At 37.5% G+C, this 24,905-nt stretch overlaps 1 protein-coding gene across 1 annotated transcript; it reads right to left on the bottom strand.

The window, feature by feature from the left end:
• Positions 1-617: 617 nt before the first annotated feature.
• On the bottom strand, positions 618-16,053 carry LOC112054699 (peptidoglycan recognition protein 3-like). The gene is made up of 8 exons (XM_052882871.1): positions 15,932-16,053; positions 14,917-15,127; positions 13,980-14,098; positions 11,537-11,720; positions 10,855-10,859; positions 4,888-5,098; positions 2,744-2,862; positions 618-826 (listed from the first exon to the last, which is right to left on the bottom strand). The coding sequence occupies exons 1-8, from the start codon at positions 16,017-16,019 to the stop codon at positions 624-626; spliced, it is 1,140 nt and encodes a 379-aa protein (XP_052738831.1). The 5' UTR covers positions 16,020-16,053; the 3' UTR covers positions 618-623.
• Positions 16,054-24,905: the final 8,852 nt, after the last annotated feature.

The following is a 24,905-nucleotide window of genomic DNA, read 5'->3' as shown; positions in this document are numbered from 1 at the left end:
CAGGACATCCAGTTTAATAGGACTTTGCCACAATTTGCTATAATTTTATAACTCAGTGTAAGTTTTTTTTTCCTGATTGTGTAAGTGCCGTAGGCTCCTTATGGGATCTCAGCGGTTTCACCGAGGAGTTTGGGCGAGCGCAGAAGCATCGCCTGATGGGGCCCGAAGGCAGAAGCAGTGTAGATGGGCGGAACGACGAGGGCGCCTCCTCTGAGACTCGGACCTCGGCTTAGAGGGCCGTTCGGGAAGGGTGTTTTGGCCTGAGTGTATCAGTCCAGGCGCTCCCGAGATCGTGAGTTAAAAAGCCTACGTCTGGGTGACGTCAGATATCGGGGACCTCGTCTTCGCCGGCGAAGACGCTGTAATTGTGAGTTGCTGTATTTACGGTGCCTCCATAATTAGTGTCGGACTCAACTACGAGAGGTCTAGGTTCGATTCCTACCCATTGTCGTGTACACTTTATCTAGGTACCTTACTGCTAGCACAGAATAAATATATTATACAAGCTGCTAGAGACTTTTAAATTTTCTGGAAAAGTGGAATGTTGGTTGGTTGCAAATAAGTAATATATCTTTTTTTTTTATAATGAGGTAAATAAAACTTATACGTAGTAATGATTAATACTATTGTTTATTAATATCAAATTTTTCTTCAGTGAAATGGTCCCAAGTGGATATGATGTTCAGTAAAGCGGTCCCGGGGCATTCGGTCGCCATGACCTGGCTGTGACCTTGCAGCTTGTATGAGGGGCTGATGGCTCCGTTGAGGACCCCCTCGCTGATGAGAGACTGCGTTGTGTCGAGCATCTCTTGCGGCGGCTGTTCCACTGCGAACAACAATCATCATCAATCATATACTTGGCTGGTGGGAGGCATCGGCCGTGGCTAGTAGTGGCCGTGGTTACCTTACAGGCAAAGACGTTTCGGTACGATGTCGTGTAGAAACCGAAAAGGGTGTGGATTTTCATCCTCCTTCTAACATGTTAACCTGATTTCATCTTAGATTTCATCACCATCAGGTGAGATTGTGGTTAAGGTCTAACTTGTAAAGAATAAAAAATAAAAACAATCCTACCTAATAGGTATTATAAATGCGAAAGTTTGTATGGATGTTTGTTACTCTTTAACGACGCAACTGCGGAACCGATTTAGCTGAAATTTGGAATGGAAATACATTTTACTCTGGATTAACACTTAGGCTACTTTTCATCTCGGAAAAATCCATGGTTCCCGCGGGAATTGCGAAAAACGTGGGCGTCCGCTAGTAATAAAAAAAAATGTATTGGCCCTTTACAGGGGCAGGCTGCTCCATTTCCCTCCAGGGGATAAGGAGCTTAGACCCACCACGATGTTCCAATTTAGGTTGGCGGGCTTAGGATGACATTGTTAAATTCGATAACGACCACTATCAGCTGTTATTGCTAGTGATACACACCAACTTTCCAACAACTTGTAAATTCAAGTAAAATTTTTTTAGAAGAAAGAAGAACTCAGTTTCTCATATACCTAACCCTACCCAGGATTCGAACCCCAGGATTTCGTGATCCCAATGATTCGTGATTTTCGTGATGCCATCCCATTGGCAGGGACTGAACCGTGTTATAGGATTAGCTCATAATAAATATGATACTTTCTTGATAAGTAAATCATGATAAAACGGCCATTGTTTTTGTAATAATTTCTTTGTCTACTTAAATTACAAATAATATGTGTACGTATAATATCATATACTTACCTACCTTTAATAAAACATATTTGAGATAAGTACAAGTTTGTCTGTTTTCCATTGTAAAGGGAGTGTACCTATAAAGGTTTTTCATCGGATATTTGTAACTAAAAAAAACATGATCGGTATGTTTTTTTTAGTTACTTAGTACTAGTAAGTTTTAGTACTTGAGAACTTCCTTCAAAATTATTTTTAAGCAAATAAAGAAAATATTCATATGTATAATTATTTTTAAGCAAATAAAGAAAATATTAATATGTATATATAGGTACACTATTTATGTTTTCTATCTTTAACATAGCGTAACCTTAGGTAAATTAAATTTAATATATTAAACCGAGTTAAAATAAATTAGCGCATACCAATGTTAAAACAGGTTTTTTACCGAAACACCTGACGTTATATTTTCTTTTTTTTGACGTTCCTAAATTTAGTCATTTCATTTAGACCATATCCAACGATATATTTAAAACGTACGTCATTAAAATGTAATGAAATCGTTTCGTTGAAAAGGAAGGGAAGGAAAAATTTTCATTACAAAGTCTATAATCAGTTTCTAATATTGATTCATAAAAAATAAGACCAAAGGACACTCGGTGGAAATACCTGGCAAATACACGGTAAATCCATGGTAAATTAATGCTAAGATATTCATCTACTTGTAGTTCAATACAACTATCATCATTCTCATCCTTAAAACCGATGGATGTCCACTGCAAGACATAGGCCTTTTGTAGGGACTTCCAAATATCATCCAGCCTGCATCCAGCGAATCCCTACGACTCGTTTGATATCGTCAGTCCACCTGGGTAGACCAACAATGCGCTAGTTCTAGTGCGGGGTTGCCATTCTAGCACCTAGGGACACCGACGTCCATTGGCTATTCGAACTAATTGCCCCGTCCACTGCCACTTCATCTTCGCGACTCACTGATGTATGTCGGTTACTTTGGTTCTTCTGAGGATACACATCCACATAATGGCAGTTACAATTCATTCATAATAATACTGTTATTTACCTCTCCAATCTCCAATAAGACAGATACCAACGCTGAGGCCGTTGGCTGGACCGGCGTGAATGCCGCGGTTGTGCCAGCCTCGGCCTTCGTAAGCTCCACCCTCGCTGCCTACGCAGAAGCTGTAACAACATAGATCAACTTTACAAAAGAGAAAAAAACCCTAAATATCTTACAGAGAAGCCCAAAACATCTTGAGCACGATCCCCGCCAGTGTAAGACTATTTACGATCGATTTCTAGCATCTATACCATTAATAAGAGGAATGAAAAAACAGAATATTGTTCATGTGTAATTAAGGGTTCCGCTTTTGTACCTACATAACTACGAATTTTGGAACTCTAACAAAACGTTGAGTGACTCTCGTTCAATCGGCAGATGTCTGAGACATATCTGCTAGTACGGGTTCATGCATATACTATCTTATATTAAGCTAAATAATTTTAGGCTAAGCTAACTAAATATTATATTATAACAAAATTAATTTAGTATTTTTGTTACAAAATGTCGTAATTTTATTAAATTAGCACAGTTTACGCGTCACGCGTGGTGTAGTCCTAAGAATGCAACCGTAATTTTCTTGTCAAATATTTCATACCTACTGGTACGAGACTCGGCATAAGGAATATACATGGTGTCCAGTAATTAATGGATAAAATCCTTAAGGTGACCAAGTTATATTTTATTTCGAATTTTTTAAATGTTCTATCTTGAATCAGTTTTTTCAATGTTGTCGCTTCTGTAATTATTATTATAGGAAGCATTGAAAACATAATAGATACTTGTATTTACAGACGCCTCAAGGTTTCACCTGCCTAGTTTCCGGTTCCGTTGAAATACGGGAATAATAGTAGATTGTTATACAAGGGGCTAAAAAGACCTATTATATACGAGGTATTTTTAGAGCACGAGCCGTAAAGCGAGGGCTGCTAAATAGAAACCGAGTTTATAATAGGCTTAGCCCCGCGTAAGCACTATACTTTTCTAATAATACCTCGTTTAAAATGGGTTTTTTAGCCTTTTGTATAACAATCTACTATATCGTAATTATGACACAAATAGCGTGGCTTATTTCAATCGGTTCAGTAGATTCAAAGATTGTCTTCTACAACCTCACAAAGTTAACCTCTATATAATAAACCTTATTGAATTCTTAGTAGTAGCTAAAGAAAGAAAGATCTCTAGCTCATTTGGTCACGTCTTCTCAATCGTGAGAGAGTGGCTGAAAAAGGCACCTCATACGGTATTTACAAAATATTGCAACCTCTATAACCAACTACACGAGATGATTGAAATATATTATGTATATCTCTGAAAGTCTTATAGTGATAAAACCAAGGTAGAGGTGCCGGCCTCTACGTCGTGAGTTCATGGATTCGATCCCCGCCCAGTTTTTCTGACTAACTGGAGGGTAAAAGAAATATTAGTCTAATCTTAATGTATTAAAAAATGTATGACAAATATTTTTCTTCAGAAATCTGTAACAAAATTCTCAAGTAGGTAGCGAGTAGCTAGTTAAATTCATAGAGCTGTTCAAACGTAATAAAAACAAATAACAAATGATAGTATAGTCACTCAAGCACTCGATATCTGTCGTAGTAGATACGTTTCATTATCTACAATTGATAGAGATACTTTTTATTAACCGACTGCAAGAAGGGTTTTGTTTTTCGCGCGTATCTTGTATTCGTCTAATATTTTTTATTACCTCATATCTTCCAAACCGCTGAACGGTTTTACGTAATTAAGATATCATTATGTTTGTATTAATAACTCAAGTGATCTTGGATAGGTGAAGTTAAAAAAAAAACCAACATGACGACTGTGTTGTTACAGACTCGAATTGAAAAAAAAAAATTTTCGAATATTGCGATATGGATATCAAATTCAAGGGCTCATCAAGAGGATAATGGTATATCTAAAAATATTTATAAAGGTATATTTAAAAAACCCTAAATTAGAGAAACGTTATTTATTAATCGCTATACAAAATACGCTAGACCGATGGCAAGGTGCGAGGGTTAGGCAGGTTTTTTTTTAATTTTTTACCAGACTGCAAGAAGGGTAATAGATTAAGGGCAGCTTCAGTGCCTTATGTTCTGTGATTAGTGTAGTTAGTAAGTAGCAGTATTATAAATAATACTTACTGGTATCCAATATCGCCCCAGTCTAGACTATTGTGGTAGTTCTGCATAGACTTCATGGCGGTTTTACATTGTTGGGTGGTGTTGCAAGCTTCAGGTATGTATGTATGGTGTATGATCACATAAGGGACGGGGGTCTTCAATGGCTGGACGTCGGTGGCGGGAACTGCACCCCATTCTTCTCGTGTGTACAGGGGGTAGGGTTTTTGAACACCTTAAATATGAATATACAAAGTAAAAAATATATATATAACAGCTCACTACAAGTCCTAACCTTGGCTGTAATCTCACCTGATGGTAAGTGATGGTGCAATCTAAGAAGCGGGCTAACTTGTTAGGAGTAGGATGTACCGGCGAAGACGTACAGGTACGCTAAATCGCTTGACGGTACATCGTCGCCGGTACCAATTAAGAAAAGCTTAATCGGCCCGGAATCATAATACACCGCGCACACCTCTGCGTCACGGAGGCTGTCAAAAACGTGGTTTTTTTTAGAAGTCAGAGTTGCGAAGTGCGTGGTGTGACACCCCGTTCCTCGCAGAGCACGTTGAGCTTTCGGTGATCGGTCCCATCCCATTTTCACTCTAAGCCTTAAGCCAACCAACCCACACTGGAGCAGCATTTGAGGGTTAAATCTTTTTTTTTATTCTCTACAAGTTAACCCTTGACTACAATCTCACCTGATGATAAGTGATGATGCAATCTAAGATGAAAGCGGGCTAACTTGTTAGGAGGAGGATAAAAATCCCCACCCCTTCCAATATCTACAGGACATCGTACTAGAACTCTAAATTGATTGGCGGTGCGTCTTCGCTGGTAGGGTTATAACTAGCCACGGTGAAGCCTTCCGCCAGCCAGACCTAATTAAGAAAAGCTCAATCGGCCCAGCCGGAGATCGAACCCATGACCGTCGTATAAATCCGCCGCGCACACCACTGTGTCACGGAGGCCAAAAAAACTGGTCGTTAAAGTGTCATCACCCTACACCAATCGGATCTGTATTTAAGGAGGGTATAGCTATTAGAGGGCCGTTAAAATAGAATGATAATGATGAAATATATAAACTCACCATAAATCTGCGGACTCCCGACTACTAATAACACGTGACTGATCAGCACTAACGTTTGAACAGATAACGACATAATTACTGTTTTATATAATTATTTGTTTACTATAAACACTATACGTAAGTATGTTCACGACAATTAACAACGTTCCTTTGACAGTTCGTACTTTAAGCGTGGCTTATATTGCGAATTGGAAGAGCCGGTACTTTCCCACGAAATTTACGAAGTCTTACTGTGAACTAGTGTGTAGCTTCGAATTCGAATGCTTTCAGATGACGCTATATCATCATTATCAACCCATATTCGGCTCACTGCTGAGCTCGAGTCTCCTCTCAGAATGAGAGGGGCTAGGCCAATAGTCCACCACGCTGGCCAAATGCGGATTGGCAGACTTGACATACGCAGAGAATTAAGAAAATTTTCTGATAAGCAGGTTTCCTCACGATGTTTTCCTTCACCGTTTGAGACACGTGATATTTAAATTCTTACAATGAACCCAGACCCTCCGGAATTGGAGGCAGAGGTCATATCCACTGGGCTATCACGGCTCATGACGCTATATTGCGACTTGATATTTTTAGCCTGTTTGGGTATTTATGCAGGTTTCGGGTTTCCACCAATTCCATAACAATACTAAATACATATACTTAAAGAAAATTGAAGTGTGTGTTATTTCAAAAAACCTGTTTTCTCAAGTCATAAAAAACAGACTTCTTTAAATGATATCTGTCTCTCTGTCTGCTTGTCCAGGCTAATTTCTGAACCGGTTGATTCGATTTTAATGGGACTTTAACTGGAAGGTAGAGGAGGTTATTGAGCAACATCTATTCTACTTTTTATTTCGAAAAATCCGTAGTTACCGCGTGATTTGATAAAAACAAATCCATGCGGGCGAAGTCACGGGCGTTCGCTAGTTATAATTTTAGTATCGTATAAAAATAAAACATTGTGCTGAGACTGTATAATGACCTGAACTTCGCGATTTTTAGCAAAGGACAAGTTTAAAAATATACCTGCCAAGTGTGTTGAATTACGTAGATTCCGTTCTTCAATTCCGTTCCGTTCCGAGAGGTTCCGTAGATGAGATGAGATGGCAGCTGACATTTTTTTCTTGCTTGTCCAATCAAAATGTGTTGGTACTCAAAGTTCAGAATAGCAGTGTTGCAAAGTACATGGTCAGCAGTAGGTAGTCACTTAACATCAAGGGATTGCGTGCTGTGATCGACCTCGAAGTATCATCCGCGACACGACGACTCACTTGAGAACGCGTTAAGTAAGCGGAAGAATCATGTGTTGGCGGATGCCAGCATGGATGCTCTACTGGTGGACGCTCGAGATATCTTGAAATTAAACAAAAAACTCATAATTTCTACTCTTCCTTTTTTGTTATTACTATTTCAGAGACTTCAGTTTACCATTTCAGTTTTCAACTCTCATTTGGGCATAGATAATTATTCTACATCGATGCCTGTCATAGGTAGTATCACAGAATATAGACAACAATAAATTTGACGCTTTAGTTATTTCAGTGGGTAGTGCAATTTTTTCCCAAGCTTTTTACCAGACTTGACGGCCTCCGTGGCGCAGTGGTATGCGCGGTGGATTTACAAGACGGAGGTCCTGGGTTCGATCCCCGGCTAGGCAGATTGAGATTTTCTTAATTTGTCCAGGTCTGGCTGGTGGGAGGCTTTGGCCGTGGCTAGTTACCACCCTACCGGCAAAGACGTACCGCCAAGCGATTTAGCGTTCCGGTACGATGCCGTGTAGAAACCGAAAGGGGTGTGGATTTTCATCCTCCTCCTAACAAGTTAGCCCGCTTCCATCTTAGACTGCATCATCACTTACCATCAGGTGAGATTGTAGTCAAGGGCTAACTTGTAAAGAAAAAAAAAAAAAAAGACTGCAAGGAGTGTTATTTATAGCTACGGTGCTCTCCTGTGCCTTCCATTAGTCAATCAGTTCGCTAATTAAAAACATCCCCTATAACAAAGTATACTTAGCTGTAATAGGTTTACTTTTAACCTAGTTATAATTAATTATATTACAGTGTATTATAATTTTTTGGCCCATCGAAATGCAATTTAAATGTGAGTTTTTCTGGCCACAAAATCTCAAACGGATCCCTACAATGCAATGATTTACGTCTTCGAGTTACGATTGCTAATGAAATCTCTCGTTAAGTTATTTGTCCTTTTTTATTTTTTTACAATGTTAGTATAAAAATATAATACAAAACACTATTAAAAATTTATAAAAAAATCATCCCTCCCGCTGCGGGATTTTTAAGTGCCCAAGCAACCGGTGGTCAGGGCGCTAGAGTGAGGAACCTTCTCACAATACGCGCCGTCTCAAGAATCACTGCCTCTGTATTCTTTATCCATGTGAGTTTTTATTATTATTATTGTTTCACCAAAACATATGGTATAGAAAAATGGAGTCATGAGCAAACTTAAACTAGGAGTACTTGTTTATAAGTAAAGCGTCACTACGAGTAGCAAATTTTAACATTAATGTAACGATAACACAAGTCAATTCGACGTATCTATTTTATCTTCAAGTAACTACGTTTGTACTTGGACTTACATAATATTTTCTACGAGTTATTATAAGTGGAATGAATCATTTGGTAGGTAACTACTCCTAATTTTCATTGTATTTTTTCAAGTGCTTGGTATCATAAGTGAAGTCCAAGTTGTTTTGGTATAGCGATGACTGTCATTATATGACGTAACTTGCAATGCAAACGGTTTAACTCTTTGGACTTTGGACCATGTGGCACGTGGTCACGTGGCTTAGGACCAGTGGCGCAGCGTGCCTTGAAGGGGCCCTCTATCAAAATTAGTTGGAGGCGCAAGAGAAGGGTAAAGATTTCTAAGAAAAGAAAGAGAAAGAGATTAACAATTCAAAAAAAATTACACTTTTATTGTCTTTTTTCGGCAAATAATGTATTAAACCAGGGGCGTAACTACCGCTGTACGAGCCGTATCAATAATACGGGGCCTTCGGACTATAGGGCCCCCTAACGTGTGGAAGCATAAATTAGTAATCCACAATTTCATTTTTCCCTGGTTGAGTGTGCGCCCAAAAGATCGAAATATCTTAAATAGGTTAAGTCACTGATATATTTATTTAAAGCAAGCTTTATTTGGTTTCTTTTTTGAGAATTTTTTACCCTTCAGTGGGCCTCGCAAATACTTTTGATACAGGGCCCAAAGGCACGCTACGCCACTGTTATAGAGCTTTTTTTTGAAAGTCTCATCAGTCATCACCCTGGAGTTGGGAAGTTGTGTTACACTCCGGTTCCGGTCATTATTTTTAACCTCTGATATTGATCAAGGTCAATAGATTTTTTTACATAGGTACGTAAAATTAATCAGTCGAATTGAAATATCAATTAAAAGCAATCTATTGTTTGGGAATTATTATTGATTTATTATATTATGAATATATATTATAATCGGTCGATTCAATGTTATCAGATAGTTATCAAGATAAATCTTTCGATACGCAAGAGGGGGTCGACGGGGAAGTACCGCGAAAATAGAGTCATTATGTCTTTGTTCTACGGCAAGCTTTCCTTATTAAGGCTAAATATAATAGAAGCTATACTATATATAGCTTTTTTATTTATCTAAGGTAGACCTTATTAGAGAGCACTTATGACACTTTGTGAGATCTATAGGTATTTTCTCTACTTGGGAATATAAATGGTTCTGCTATAGTATTTTAAAATTGTTTAGCTAGTTACAATTACAATTGATTGTTTACGTGCGGTGTTTTTACGCCTAAACTTTTAAACTGATCAAGATGAAACACAGAGATAGAGAGCATTCTAGAGTCAGATATCATTAACCATATTCGGCTCACAGTTGAGCACGAGTTTCCTTTCAGAATAAAAGGGGTTTGGCCTTAGTCCACCACGGATTGACAGACTTCACTTACGTAGAGAATTGAGAAATTTGTCAGGTAAGTATGCAGGTTTCCACACATGTTTTTCCTTCGCCGTTTGAGACACGTGATATTTAATTTCTTAAAATGCACACAACTAAAAAGTTGGAGGTGCATGCCTTAGACCGGATTCCAACCTACGCCCTCCGAATCGGAGACAGAGGTCATATCATCTGATCTATGACATATCTGAATCTGATAAAGGATACTTATATTTTTAAAGCAATAACAAAAAAGCTCCTTGAATAAATATAAGCCCATGTATCAACGTCTGACAATACTCCGATTTCAAAGTGATTTTTGTCTTCCGTGAATTTAAGTAGTTTAACTTGCAATATATAAATCTTCTATGCCTTATGTTATCATCAGTTCTCTTTTCACGAATATATTTGGCTAAACAATTTTAATAGTCTTTATTTATTGCATTTTAAGTAACTCAGAGCACAACATAAAGCATGTAATCAAGTAAAATTGAGATGTAGCAAATAAAAAATAAGTTTTTATAAAAGTAATTTAATCAGACACTATTTATTTACCAATATATTTTTTCATTTAAATTTATGAACTTTTATAAAATACAAATTGTTAGAACTTTAATTCTAATTAATATCTTATAGCAACAGCGATGGAATTTAAACCGATAAGGTAATTAATTTTGTTCCACAATGTTATCATAAATATCACGTGTGACGTAGAAAAAACCCATTTATTTACAATAATACAACAACAAATACACAAAGAAATCAAATAGTCTCAGTACAAAAAAAAATCAGTATCAATATCAATCTTGATTAGATTACGTGTATAGCTAACGTTCGGATTTTTTGTCATATGATACATTAATAAATAACATGTAAATATTTATTTACACAAATAAATAAATTAAAAATAAATAATAACATAATTTATTAGAATAGACAAGGAATAGGTACTAAATAAAATTATTGACAAATACCTACACTGGGATCACATCATAGAATAAGCGTACAGAATAACCATTTTAAGCATTCGTAGGCTTAGAGTAAATATTTGTACTCTAAGGTAAGAGGTATTCGTACTGAAATTGCCCCACAATAAGTATTTTAATTTAATAAGTATTGTAGGTTGGAGTATCGAAAATATCGACTGAGTAAACACTTGTTTTAATTTTACAAATATTCGGTATGTACCTACCTAACAACAGAAAGTAAAGTTTCAAAATTTATATCGTTCTTGAACATCTAAGATTATTACAATCGACTAAGAACAAAAGGTTTGTTTTCTATTAATAAATATGTAATAATTATAAAAAAATATCTGGTGCTTATCACAGGTTTGTCATGATGGATATATCCTATACACATATTTCATCAACTACTCGTCATGCCACTTTTGTATAAAGGCGCGTTCTCACTTTGTCGTAACTAAGAAACATAACGTATAATGCAGATAAAAATTGCCATGGCGTGTATTTTTAACAATGGACGTTCACTTAAATGATGGCTCCATTAATTAACATCCACAACTTTTTAAAGTAAAGAGAGGTTATCAAGTCAATAAGAACCTATGGACAGCTGGATGATAGTCTTCCAAAGATAAATTTATAGTTATGACACAGTGGAAACACGACTTATATCGCCTTTTAGGTAATAATTCGCTATACAACAGTCGAGAAGCGATCCCACGTCGATATCTCCTGGAAAAGTGCTTCTCCTGGACATTCTGTGGGCTTGACTTGTCTATGGCCAACTATCCTGTAGTCTGGGCTGATGTAGCCGAGTTTTACGCCAAAAGCGATGAGTTTTCTTGTTGTTGCCATTTGTATTGCAGGTGGGACGACGGCTGGAAACACAATAGTATTGTTTGTAATTAAAATTTAAAATTTTGGAAGGTTAATTTTTACGATAAAACACCTACCTACTCGTGATTAGCGTTGCCAAGCGTCCGGAAAAAGCCGAATATAGTTGGGCTTTTAAGTTGCGTGTCCGCCTATTGCTAGGCTTTTTATATTTCTAAACTTATTTTTTACTAATGACATTATTTGAATGATTTATAACTATTAATTATAAATTACTGGCTTTTTGGTTGCGTGTCCGGTAAAAGCGAATAGCGTCTGGATTTTGCTAGGCTTTTTAAATTTTTAGAAACGAATTTTTACTAATGACTTTATTTGAAAGATTACTTTTAGTAATAAATTACTCAAACTGGTAAGATTTTTTTTAATATTTATTTAGAATTTAACAATATATAAAATAATAGTTAAAAAAGCTTATACATACTTTTTTGTCGTACACATTTCGTCATTATTGAAGATTTGTTTGATTTTTGATTTGATTTTATTTGATTCATTCAAATTTTTAATAATGTGTCCGTATGAGAGTGTCCGGCTTTTTCACCCTAATGTCCGGCCAAACTGACTAGTCTGTCCGGCAATTGAGCTTGGCGACCTGGCAACCCTACTCGTGATGCTCTTTGTCATAACGGTATGTGTTATAACCAAACACCGACACGGTTCAGGAAATAAATCATCGTTACCTTCCTTGTCGGTATGATAACGTTATAGGGATTTACCTTTACCGCTCTTTATTTCGGAAATTGTCATACAATTAATTAGTCATTAATTTTGGGAACTTATGTGACAAATAATTAATAATCGTGACACGATAAGTCGTTATGACAGCTTATTATAAAATATTATACAGGAAAATATAGCCAAGATAGTTAGTTATGGCTACTTGCCTGCCACCATACCCAGCACATAGTCACTAAAGTAGGTACACATTTTACCTTAAATTTATATTCGATGATCAGAATCAACCATTACCATTGTTATAATATAAATCTTTCTTCTTCAAGTTCACGATCACTTAATGTGGATGGCATAAATATCCAAAATAGTATCTATATTTTGTACAAGCTGACGCCGCGCGGTTGGTTCCCGTTAGGTTCCCGCCCCGGAGGAATACAGGGATAACATATAGCCTACAGCCTTACTCGATATCTAACACTGAAAGAATTTTTCAAATCGGACCAGTAGTTTCAGAGATTAGCGCGTTCAAGCAAACAAACAAACAAACACTTCTGCTTCAGCTTTATAATATTAGTATAGATTTCAATAACATTGTTAAAAATAATCTATCAATATAATAATAATATAATAATCTTATCAATCATCATTCAAAATAATGATGAATGACGAAATAATGAGTTTTGAAAAATTACAAAAATGTTTGGATCACGCGACAAATCCACAGCAATTTTTACTTGTGATTTTTTACTCGTACTCACTATCTTTTTAGTTTTTTGAATGTAGCCCTAAAAATGAATGCCACAGCTATCAAATCGATCGTCTTATCGTGTCACAGATATACCTACTTGTAAGATACGTAATGTGAGGTCAACCACACTTTTTGGTACGTGAGTGTTAATTATTATTATTTTCCAATAATTTGTACCAATTAATTATTACTATTTCCCTGGTAGGGTGTGTAATAATTTAAGAAATTGACGTTACAATTAGTAAACTATTTTAAATTATTTACCCCTTACTCTTAAGGTTTGGGAGTTTAACAATACCTATAACAAAAGCGCAGGCGATCATGTTGGATTTGATCAAAGATGGCTGCCATCAAAAAGTTCAAAGGAGGTCATGTCTTCTATATTTTTACCTATTTAATTACATACCATATCCTTCACTGTAACATAGCAATGCTAAAAAAAATGGTAGTAGGATTTTCCCACACAGACTCGGTCACACAAAACTATTGATTAAATTAAAAAAAATACGCGTGGCACTCTGAGACTGCCGAGGTAAAGCTATTGCATAGTATTTTTTATCAACTAATGCAATTATAATTATTTATTTATTTATGCAGTATTTTTTTTCTTTAGAAATAATTTCAAAAAGTCTTCACGTTGAGCTGAAATCGAACTCTGGTTTAATAAGTTTCACACCACTTGTCCAGTTGAGTTGATATAAAACGTCGAAATGTGTTGATGCACGGCTTGGGTGTTAGGTTTATTTTCGTTACGGAATTTCTTGATTCGGTCGCCACTATATACACAATAGTTAAAAAACAAAAAATAAAGAAGGCTACTCACAAACCCAGTCCCCGATGAGAACGATGCCGATGCTGCGACTGTTCACGCCAACCGCGTGAGCGCCAACTTGGTCCCAGCCCCGACCTTCGTAGGCGTTACCATCGCTGCCTACCGCGAAACTGCGCAAAAGTGTTACTAATTGGCAACTTCGTTCATAACACTACCGATGATCTGCGCGGGCCGGGGGGCGTGTAGCGAAGAATGAAAATCTCACGACTGATGCACCTCACTTCCCTGCACGCACGATTTCAAACCCGCGCAATCTTTCCCCCCGTCGCCCGCATATCATGGTAGTGTCATCAACGAACTTGCCTTACTATGGTTAGGTAGGTACTAAGTAAACGCCCAAGGCGTCATCCTCGTCAAATTCAGTTTTTCAGAAATCGGAGGGGAAACTATGGATTTTTAAGAGTTAAAGATGTGTTTAATCTATCTCCATTGTAAATGTGCCCCCGCACTAGAGCTACTTTTTAAAAGTCCCTAGTATATTCCCAAGGGAATGGGTACTACGTACTGCTGGTTCAATATAATACTTTTCAACTTACTAATTGGTCTGCTTCATATAAAAAAGCAAGACAAAGTCAGACTCTCTACTATCCGAAGCAAGACCAAGGTCAGAGATGTGGCAGTAACAGTTAAGAAGCTTAAGTGGAAGTGGACAGGACACTTCATGCGCGATAAAAGGGATAAGTTTACCAGGGATGTGACAGTGTGGTATCCTAGGATAGGAAAAAGGAAAAGAGGTCGCCCCAGCCAAAGTTGGGAGGATGACCTCAGACAGACAGCAGGAGACATATGGAGAAGGAAAGCAAGAGATAGAGAACTATGGAAGTGTCTGGAGGAGGCCTATGCCCGAGGGCAAGCTGAAGAAAATAATCAGAGTCATATAAAATTCAGTAATTAAAGGCTTTTATTATTATAATTGGTCTGAGCTTACTTATATCCAATATCGCTCCAGCCGTTGGTAATCTGATGGACGTCTTGCATAGACCGCATAGCTGCTGAGCAGTCTCTGATGTTGAAACACGCACGGGGCTGGTAGCTGTGATGGATGACCACCAGGTCTACAGGCGTCACCATCCGCGTCGGCTGTCTAGCAGGCCTGCCGCTCCAGGCCTCTCGGGTGATTAGGTTGAATTCTTTATACACTGTAAATTTACATTATTTAATTTGTTTGTAACACGAGGCATAAATAGTTCGAAGAGCTGATGGATGGATGGGACTCCAAGGTGCTGGAATGGCAACTCTGCACCGAAAAGCGCAGTGTTGGTCGAGCCTTAACTAGGCAGGATACACGTTATGGCATGATTACAGGCTAAGGCATAAAAGTTACCAAATTTACAGAAATAAGTCAATAAGTCAACTCAGCAAGTCGCGAAGCTGAAGTGGGCGGGGCACACAGTTCGGAGAGCCGATGGACGTTGAGGTCCCCAGGTGTTGCCCGAATTGGAAACCGCAGTGGTAGCCGACCCCCCACAAGTTGAATTGACGACATCAAGCGAGTCGCAGGAATTCGCTGTAAGCAGGTGGCTCAGGATCGTGATGTCCTGCAGTGAACGTCAACAGGCCGAAATGATGTTATTGACAATAATGGAGGTACGTTTAGGCCAACCAAAACAAAAGTAACTTTAGAAATACTCAACCAGCACGTATTTCATTACGTCAGGGGTAAAGTGGACTAGTTATTAGCTAAATGTGTACATCCCACATTTTTGTATTCACACTTACACGTCAATATTAAGTACGTACCTATACCAAAAGATAATTCGACCCCCCACAAGTGGACTGACGACATCAAGCGAGTCGCAGTGATTCGCTGGATGCCGGCGGCTCAGAAACGAAGTCCCTACAGGCTTATATCCTGCAGTGGACGTACATCGCCTTATATGATGATGATGTTGATGATGATGATGATGATGATGATGATGATGATAATATAATAAACAACTTACAATATTCATTTCCCAGTATCCGAGGATTTGGTAAACTGAATCCGCAGGCAAAAATAGCCAACAACACGAGGACTGTTCGTTGAATCATTTTTCTGAAACAATATTATGATATAAAATTCGACATTATTATGAAAACTAGCTGACGCCGCGCGGTTTTACTCGCGTAGGAAAACGGGGACAATATATAGCCTATAGCCTTCCTCGATAAATGGGCTATCTGACACTGAAATATTTTTTCAAATTGGACCAGTAGTCCCTGAGATTAGCGCGTTCAATCAATCAATCAAATATACAAACAAACTCTTCAGCTTTATATATTAGTATAGATTAATAGAGATAATATACATATAAATCCCAGTCAAATAAAATAAAATATATATTTATAAAGAGTTACGTATTAAAATAAAGAACTCACTCGCTTTGTCGATGTTACAAAAATGTTAAGTCACGTCAAACCGGTTTGTGTAATCAATGAACATGATAGGTGATACCTTACGTAAGTAATGATCAAAATTTGTTTTGATCAGGAAGTAATATTGATCATCGATTTACGAGTGCTTATCTATCACAGAATAAAGAATGATCCAGAATGAGTCTTTACAAACAGTATGGTAAAGCCGGTAAAACCTATAAAAAACAAACGCCACACGTCTCCTTGACATCCGTTTAAACATAACATTTGTATTTCAAGATTTAACACTAACAATAATTACGTAAATTAATATCATATTAGACTAATAATAATCAATAAAAAATACTCCATCTTATTTCTTTAGTTTTTGTAAACAGTTTTTAAAATATTTAAAGGCATAGTCGCCATTTTTCTTAAATAATATTGACAAGTAGCTGATGCCGCGCGATTTCACTCGCGTAGTTCCCGTTCCCGTAGGAATACGATGATAATATATAGCCTATAGCCTTTCTCGATAAATGGGCTATATAACACTGAAAGAATTTTTCAAATCGAACCATTAGCTCCTGATATTAGCGCGTTCAATCAAACAAACAAACAAACTCTTCAGCTTTATAGTATTAGTATAGATTACTTCGTGTCGTACTGATTTGAGAATGTATTCGTTTTTGAATTTTGTATTTGGAACGGCTACGACACCGTCGTGTTCCGTACGCTCTATCTGTATAATCTGTGCTATCTATAAATAACACCGAGATGCGCTAATAAGTCAGACAAAAATCAAGAATTTCTGATAAACAGGTATATATATATATATAGTTGCAGATAGCAGATGCCCCGCGATTCCACACGCGTAGTTCCCGTTCCCGTGGCAATATAGGGATAAAATATACACAAACAATGTGGATTTTTATTGGTAAAAGAATTTTAAATATTTTACCCTGATAAGATTATTTTACCCCGGTCAAAATACCCTTATGTAAACCAATAAATTATTTGTTTATAGAACATGTATAAAGAATTATTAGCCCTCCCAAATTGCCCAATAATTGGGAAATCCTTGCAAATTTTCTCGTCGACATCAACCCATATTCGGCTCACTGCTGAGCTCGAGTCTCCACTCAGAATGAGAGGGGTAAGGCTCCACCACGCTGGTCCAATGCGGATTGGCAGACTTCACACACGCAGAGAATTAAGATAATTCTCTTGTATGCAGGTTTCCTCACGATGTTTTCCTTCACCGATTGAGACGCGTGATATTTAATTTCTTAAAATGCACACAACTGAAAAGTTGGAGGTGCGTGCCCCGGACCGGATTCGAACCCACACCCTCCGGAATCGGAGGCAGAGGTCATATCCACTAGGCTATCACGGCTCTCAAATTTTCTCAGTAAGTTGAAAAACACGATGCCATTATAATGAAATTATGAAAAATCCCCAGTGTAAAAGTAAATTTATGCAAGGCTCAAGGTTCGTGAAAATAGGTGTTTGGGATTTTTAATTGGTACCTACGAGTAATTTAAGACAGAAGACGATCTTTGTCTAAAGTATATTTTTTTTTTAATCTAACCGGTTTGCTAAAAAATCCATAACAAACGAACTTTGACCTTGCATAAAATTTTTGCTCATTGCACTGGCTTAGGCTAATTGCACCGGGTTATTAAATTATTTCTATATACAATTCAATTTTATATATAATTTATTTATAATCAATTCAATAACTAAATAATAGTATATTGGTTACATTGGCGCACTTTAAAACAAATAACATATTTAAGCTCCTGTTTGTATGTTTGTTTGCAGATCACATTGCATTTCTGAAAATTCGGAAAATGACCCTCAATGGGTTAGAGAATGAAAGTTCTAAGTAAAAAAATAATACATTTACCTAATTATGAAATATCTTACAGAGGAAACCGCGGAGCGCAGCTTGTTAATATGCAGGAAAATCAAAGTAAATATTTGAAACAATAGATAGAAAGGGAGGTAGGAAGATAAAAATCATTACAAATACATGTTAATGTAGTGAATTCTTTCAGCTTTTTCTTTATGGGTGTGCTCTGGTTGGAAAAACTAAAAATTAGGGAAAGATGCAAAGTGAAATAGGGATAGAATGCATTTCAATATTTGAATTTTACACTGAGAAAATGAATAGGGACTAGTTTAAGAAAGTAATATAATTGTTTGTTTTCCAAAACCAAAAATTTTTTACAATTAGATAAGTTACGTTCTTATAAAATCACCGCTAAAAGTGATCCGAATTTAGCTACTCCACTATACTGTGACTGAGCGCATTCATGCATAATTTTATGTTTACTTATTTTATATACATAAGTAAATACATAAGTTATATACATAATTTATATACATAATTTATGTATAAGTTATGTACATAAGTAAATATAGTGTTTACACACAACTCGGAATTTTTAGACAGTATTTAAATATTATTTGTTTAAATATTTTACGTTGTTTACAATGCGACTAAATGAAATTAAGACAATTAGCTTATTTTGTCCGTCTCAGTTTCGACTCGCTAGTAACATATCTATAGTATAAAATCTTTGACCAAAAACATAAACAAAATGACGTCATAACAGAATACAAAAAACGATATAAACTCACCTTATTGTTAGAACTATTAGATCACAAACAGGTCCCCTATTTAAGTGCGTGCTAACACAGTCCAGTGATCAATGTCTCTCAATGGGACGTGTTTATATATATGCTAATGACGGGCCGATAAGTAATCGGTTCTTCACAAAAGATTCGGAGATATTTCACTACACTTCGCGATATCTACCATCTATCGCAGAGTGTGTTGCCGCTTCGATTCAGCCTATATCACGGGTAATCACTTTTTCCGTTGGACACTTGAAAAAATCGTCATGGCATTTGAACGCTGAAACTGTTGACTAAGCAAAACGTTGCAGTTGTAACTTTAATGATTGTCACTATCGATCTTATCATAGTTACATGTGTTCAAACATTTCTTTCTAGAGTCATTTACCTGTACAACTAATGAGTCGTTTATTGGTACGTAGTTTGTAATTAAATACGACGTCGTTAACTAGACAACGCCCGGCGGTTTTACCCGCGTAGTTCCCGTTCCCGTGATGTACGCCATTGACGATCAATTATTATCTCGTTTCTGCAGCACCCACGACTATAACTGATCGTGTATATGTCGCTGCGTGCATGACGGCTCGACATATGAAGCGTCTTCGCTGCCGTTTGCGCTGCAGAAACGTGAGAATAATTGACCGTCAATGGCTGACTTGATAAAATGCAGCGACACTCACAAATAACGTGGCTTTCTAGTAGTAAATTTTCAAATGCTTTAGTAGATCCAGAGATTACCATACAACACCATAAACTTAATCCTTTATTAGTGTAGATAAATGTAGGGTAAAGTTGCCCATAAGGAAACAATACGGGATACTTAAATTGTACACGTTTTCTACTAATTATTATCACCATTATCTAATAAAAGTAGTAGTATACTAATTATCTATACTTATAATAAATCTGTAGAGAGAAGAAGAAGAAGAAGAAATATTTTTTTTTTAATAAGAGAGGTTAATTCTGTACATGAAATATATTTCCAAAATAACTATCAGGGAATGATTAGTGATCGATACTGATGCCAAAAATGCAATCAGTAAAATTTTTGTCTGTCTCTTCGTTATAGAAACAAAACTACTCGATAGATTTTAACGATTTGGTACAATTATTCCTCATACTCCTGGGGTTATAGTATACTTTTCATCACGCTACGATCAATAGGAGCAAAGCAGTGAAGGGAAACGTAGGGAAAACGGGCGAAATTACTCCATTTTTACAGCGACACTACTGTAAAGGCTGGATTAAAAAGGTCTAAGGGCGCACGAAGTCGCGGGCCTCCGCTAGATATCTAAAGTATTCGAAAGTGTTTGTAAACTAAGCCGAGATAAATTAATTTAGACTTTGACTTTGACTTTATAGTCATAGTTGTACCTTACATATTGTCAATAATACACACAACTTACCTATTGACTGCGTGTAGGCACCCTTAAGAAATACAGACTTCCAAAAAAGTACGTCCTTCTTCCGTTCAAGAGCATGATATTCAAGAGATTTACGTAACAGTTAAAGTTAATTATAGGTAAGGTGTCGTAATGATTGATTACCGCAAAAACCGCAGGCGCAATAGCAACCATGGTGTTTTAGTCCACACTTGGAAGACCAATGTGGCCGACGCCTAATGGCTGTATAGTTAGGGCGGAAACTATATAATGCGAGACATACATTTCTCTTTATATAACGACATACTGCAGATGTTTTCAAATGTAAAACGCAATGTAACTGAAATTTACAATACAGAGGTACATTTAAAATTTATCCATGTTCTGTAGAGATTACCTATGTCACTTTTGCGACAAGATTTGCGTGTTCCATGTTTCTATGGACACAAATTGTAACTCTATGGCCGGTAATTAATGGTCACCATACCTAATGATTACTTGATTTTCTTGATTTTATCTATTTACAACTGCGAAGTAAGAATTTGAGCGAAAATGTTAGTGTGTATGCAACTTTACTTTGCAAAAAATCTATCCAATCGGCAATTATGAGTTTAGGTACCTATTTAATGTGGTGTTTGGTAGTTTCTAAATCCCGAGTTATGTTTAATTTATAATTACAAAGTGACCCAGCAAACGTTGTTTTGCCTTAAGCAGGGCCGGACCGTCCATACGGCGAACGGAGCGGTCGCTCCAGGCGCCAAATCCTAGGGGGCGCCGAAATGGTAAAGACAAGATCGAAAAGAAATTTATTTCCTTTCGATCGTCTATATTTAAAGCGAAGAGATGAACGCGACGTGCGCGAATTTACTTCTAATAGAGGCGTCTTTCTTTACCTATGGTGCAGGGAGTGGTAATAGAGAGTGCTAGGTTGATGATTGCACCCGGGCGCTGCGTGAGCTAGAGAGTCTTTACTTATAGTACAGGGGGTGCGTTACACCCGGATGTCGCGATTTCAGGGGCGCCCAAGCGCCACTCGCCGCGCGGGTTCTATAGGTACTAGGGGGCGCTACGGTGATGATTGCACCCGGGCGCTACGTGAGCTAGAGTCTTTACCTGTAGCGCATGGGGTGCGTTACACCCGGGTGCCGCGATCTCAGGAGCGCCCAAGTGCCACTCGCCGCGCAGGTTCTATAGGTACTAGGGGGCGCTAGGGTGATGATTGTACCCGGGCACTACGTGATCGAGAGACGGTATTTTGCCTGATTTTCAATTGGCCTGAGTATGGTCAAAATCTTCGCGTTCCATAAGTTCGTAGCCTAAGTAAACCAGGAAACTACAAAGCTATAATTTTTTAGGTAATTTATTTTTCAACTTTATTTAGAGCTCATTACACTTATTTTGTTGGCCTGGAAACATTTCTATACCAGCTATTTTTGTTCTTTAAACTCTTAGAAAATGCATAGACCACTTTCATAAAAATTTTGAACTCGATAAGTGCTTTTTCTAGATTCGGAAATAGACAAAAGTCTGATGGAGACGAGACTAGATCATATGAATATGGTGGAAAGGTAAGAATTCTAAATTATACTGATGAATTTCTGATATGCTTTTAACAAACGTTTCACACGTTTGTTAAAAGCATAGCAGAAACTCGCAAATTATCCTGATGAAACAAAACTTTTCTTCTCAATGATCACGGCCATTTTTCTTTAATTTGTCCTCTGAAACATCGCAGTAGATTTCACTATTAAGCAGAGTTTATATTTACGCCTTTCTTTAGTAATCCACCGTAATTACATCCCGCGAATCTCAAAAAACTAAGGCCATTACTTTTCCAACACACAAAACCGCTTCTGCCTTTTTGGAACATTGGATCCTGGTCGTGTCAACTTTTTAGACTGTACTTTTGTTTCTGGAGTTAAAGTAATATACTCAGGTTTTAACCATGGTCACAAAACATACAAAAAAGTATCTGCCTCAAACAACTCCAAGCAGTTGCGAAAATTCGTCAGTCGATCGCGTATTTGTTCAACTCAAAGAAGCCAAGGCGATTATGTGATGTTTGCCTTCTGTTGAGATACCAATAGTGTCAGCTATCTTCCTAAAAGTCAATCTATCTATCTATCTATACTATAATAAAAGAGTAGAAATCGAGTGTCTATACTTTGCCCAAGTTTAACTAAAATCAAGTTAGGGCAATTAGAAATGAGCAATTGAATACGAAAACATTTTTTTTAATTTTCTTGTCTGTCTGTCTGTCTGTCTGTCTGTCTGTCTGTCCTTCTGTCTGTATGTTCGCGCTATTCTCTGGTTCTACTGAACGGATTTTGATGCGGATTTCACAAATAGAGTAAGCATAGTCCAGGGCAACAGATAGGCTTTGTTTCATTAAGATCGGATATATAGCAAAAAACGCGAGGCCTTTGGCCGCGAACTTTATTATACACCGGCCTTCGGCCGGGGGTTTGTAATAGGGCTTTCGACCGTGGCTATGGCTGGGCATTTTACCCAAGCGCAAAAAAACGCGCGGCCTTCGGCCGCGAACTTTATTTTGCACCAGCCTTCGGCCAGGGGTTTGTAATAGGGCTTTCGACTGTAGCTATGGCTGGGCATTTTACCCAAGCGCAAAAAACGCGCGGCCTTCGGCCGGGGGTTTGTAATAGGGCTTCTGACTGTGACTATGGCTGGGCATTTTACCCAAGCGCAAAAAACGCGCGGCCTTCGGCCGCGAACTTTATTTTACACCAGCCTTCGGCCAGGGGTTTGTAATAGGGCTTTCGACTGTGGCTATGGCTGGGTATTTTACCCAAGCGCAAAAAACGCGCGGCCTTCGGCCGCTTATTATATTGTGCACCGGCCTTCGGCCGGGGGTTTGTAATAGGGCTTCTGACTGTGACTATGGCTGGGCATTTTACCCAAGCGCAAAAAACGCGAGGCCTTCGACCGCGCACTTTATAATATACTACTATATCATAAAAAAGTTTCCATTAAATTAAAAGCGAAACATAACATCGTATGTGCTATCTTCTGATCAGTTTGAAGGCGGTACCAAGTTAGTGCTGTGTTAAAGCCGTATCTGAAAGAAGTGTCTGAAAATCCAGTTAAAATCTTTATGATTTAAACGGCTTGAATCGAATCGAAATCGAACGGTCGAATTGAGAAACCTCCTCCTTTTTTGAAGTCGGTTAAAAATGTATGACATCCCGATATACGTTAGGCTACGAACTTTTCAAACGTCCCTAGTATATAATGTTAGGAGCAAACAGGAAAGGCGCCATAATTGGATCTCGCTCCATCCTAAAGTTTACCTCGGTCCGGCGCTGGCCTTAAGTACTTATAAATTATCCACTAGGGGCATGAAAAATAGACTTTGACCGATTTTCAAACCCACCCGATAGATATGCACACAAATTATAATTAAAAACTGATCAATAACAAAAAACTATTTCAGAGGTAAAAAGACCGCGACATGAGAATTTTACAATTATCATTTATTTATAGAAAATGGAAAACTGTACTTACTAATGAAGACCGTTGTCAAACATGGCAAATATCTAAATAATATACCTAAATTAAACATACCAAAGATAAACAAGTGCTACACAATATAGAACGAAAGCCTGCAATAGATATACCATTTCTGAATGCTAAAAGTTCGGCAGTCCAAATGTCTACTGATCATTTAACTGCAGTCGAACTATTCAGTTAATTCGCCCGTGTGTGGCGTCCGTCAGTTTTAACTTACAGTTTTTTCTAATAGTTGTGCTTGAAATTTCGATTAGATAAAACTGAACGTCTGTAGCGCGTGTTATAGTTATTTACGCTATCAAAAATTATTACAAGCTATCACACTATCTTATGTAGTTAAATGTATAAAATATGATATGGAAAGAAAATTATGCAAATAACAGGTTTTTTCATAGTTTTTTAATTGTATCAATAATTCTATATTTAACAGGGGTAAAATAACATTTTTTTATATACTCGTATACTTTAAATATTCCATAATATTGAACCATACTCTATAATATAAAAATAAATCGCTAAATGTGTTGCTAAGCGCAAATCTCGAGGACGGCTGAACCGATTTGGCTAATTCTTTTTTGAAAATTGTTTAATCTGTGGTCTGAAACCATAAAAAAAAAAAAAAAATGTCTATGCCAAAGCAAAATTGCCTAAATGAGACATTGACTCGACTTAACACTAGCGATAACCTTTTTTCTTATTTCTGTAATGGTATTTAGTTGTACTAATAAAGAAAGTCTTATAACATAAATTTGTTATTTTTTGTAATGGTTAAAGAAAGACTTAACATAAATTTGGTCTTCGTGCCGGATACGCAATAAAACACGAGAAGTACAACTACAAATTGCCTCGTGGTCGACGTCAAGGCGCATTGAGCAAGCGGTATACAAGCCACGCCAAGCTGCACCCAGCGGAGTCCTACGGGCGAGGCGCGACGGAGCATCGTGTTCGGCCTTCGTGTCTGAGAGACGGTACGAGAGGTGGCAGGTCTGCTGCCGGTGGCGGCGACTCGGGACATCGGGTTTGTTGAAGC

Source organism: Bicyclus anynana, chromosome 8, assembly GCF_947172395.1.
Source record: "Bicyclus anynana chromosome 8, ilBicAnyn1.1, whole genome shotgun sequence".
Taxonomy (NCBI): Eukaryota; Metazoa; Arthropoda; class Insecta; order Lepidoptera; family Nymphalidae; genus Bicyclus; species Bicyclus anynana.
Note: the sequence above shows the minus strand (reverse complement) of the source record. Positions and strands in the feature narration are given on the sequence as shown.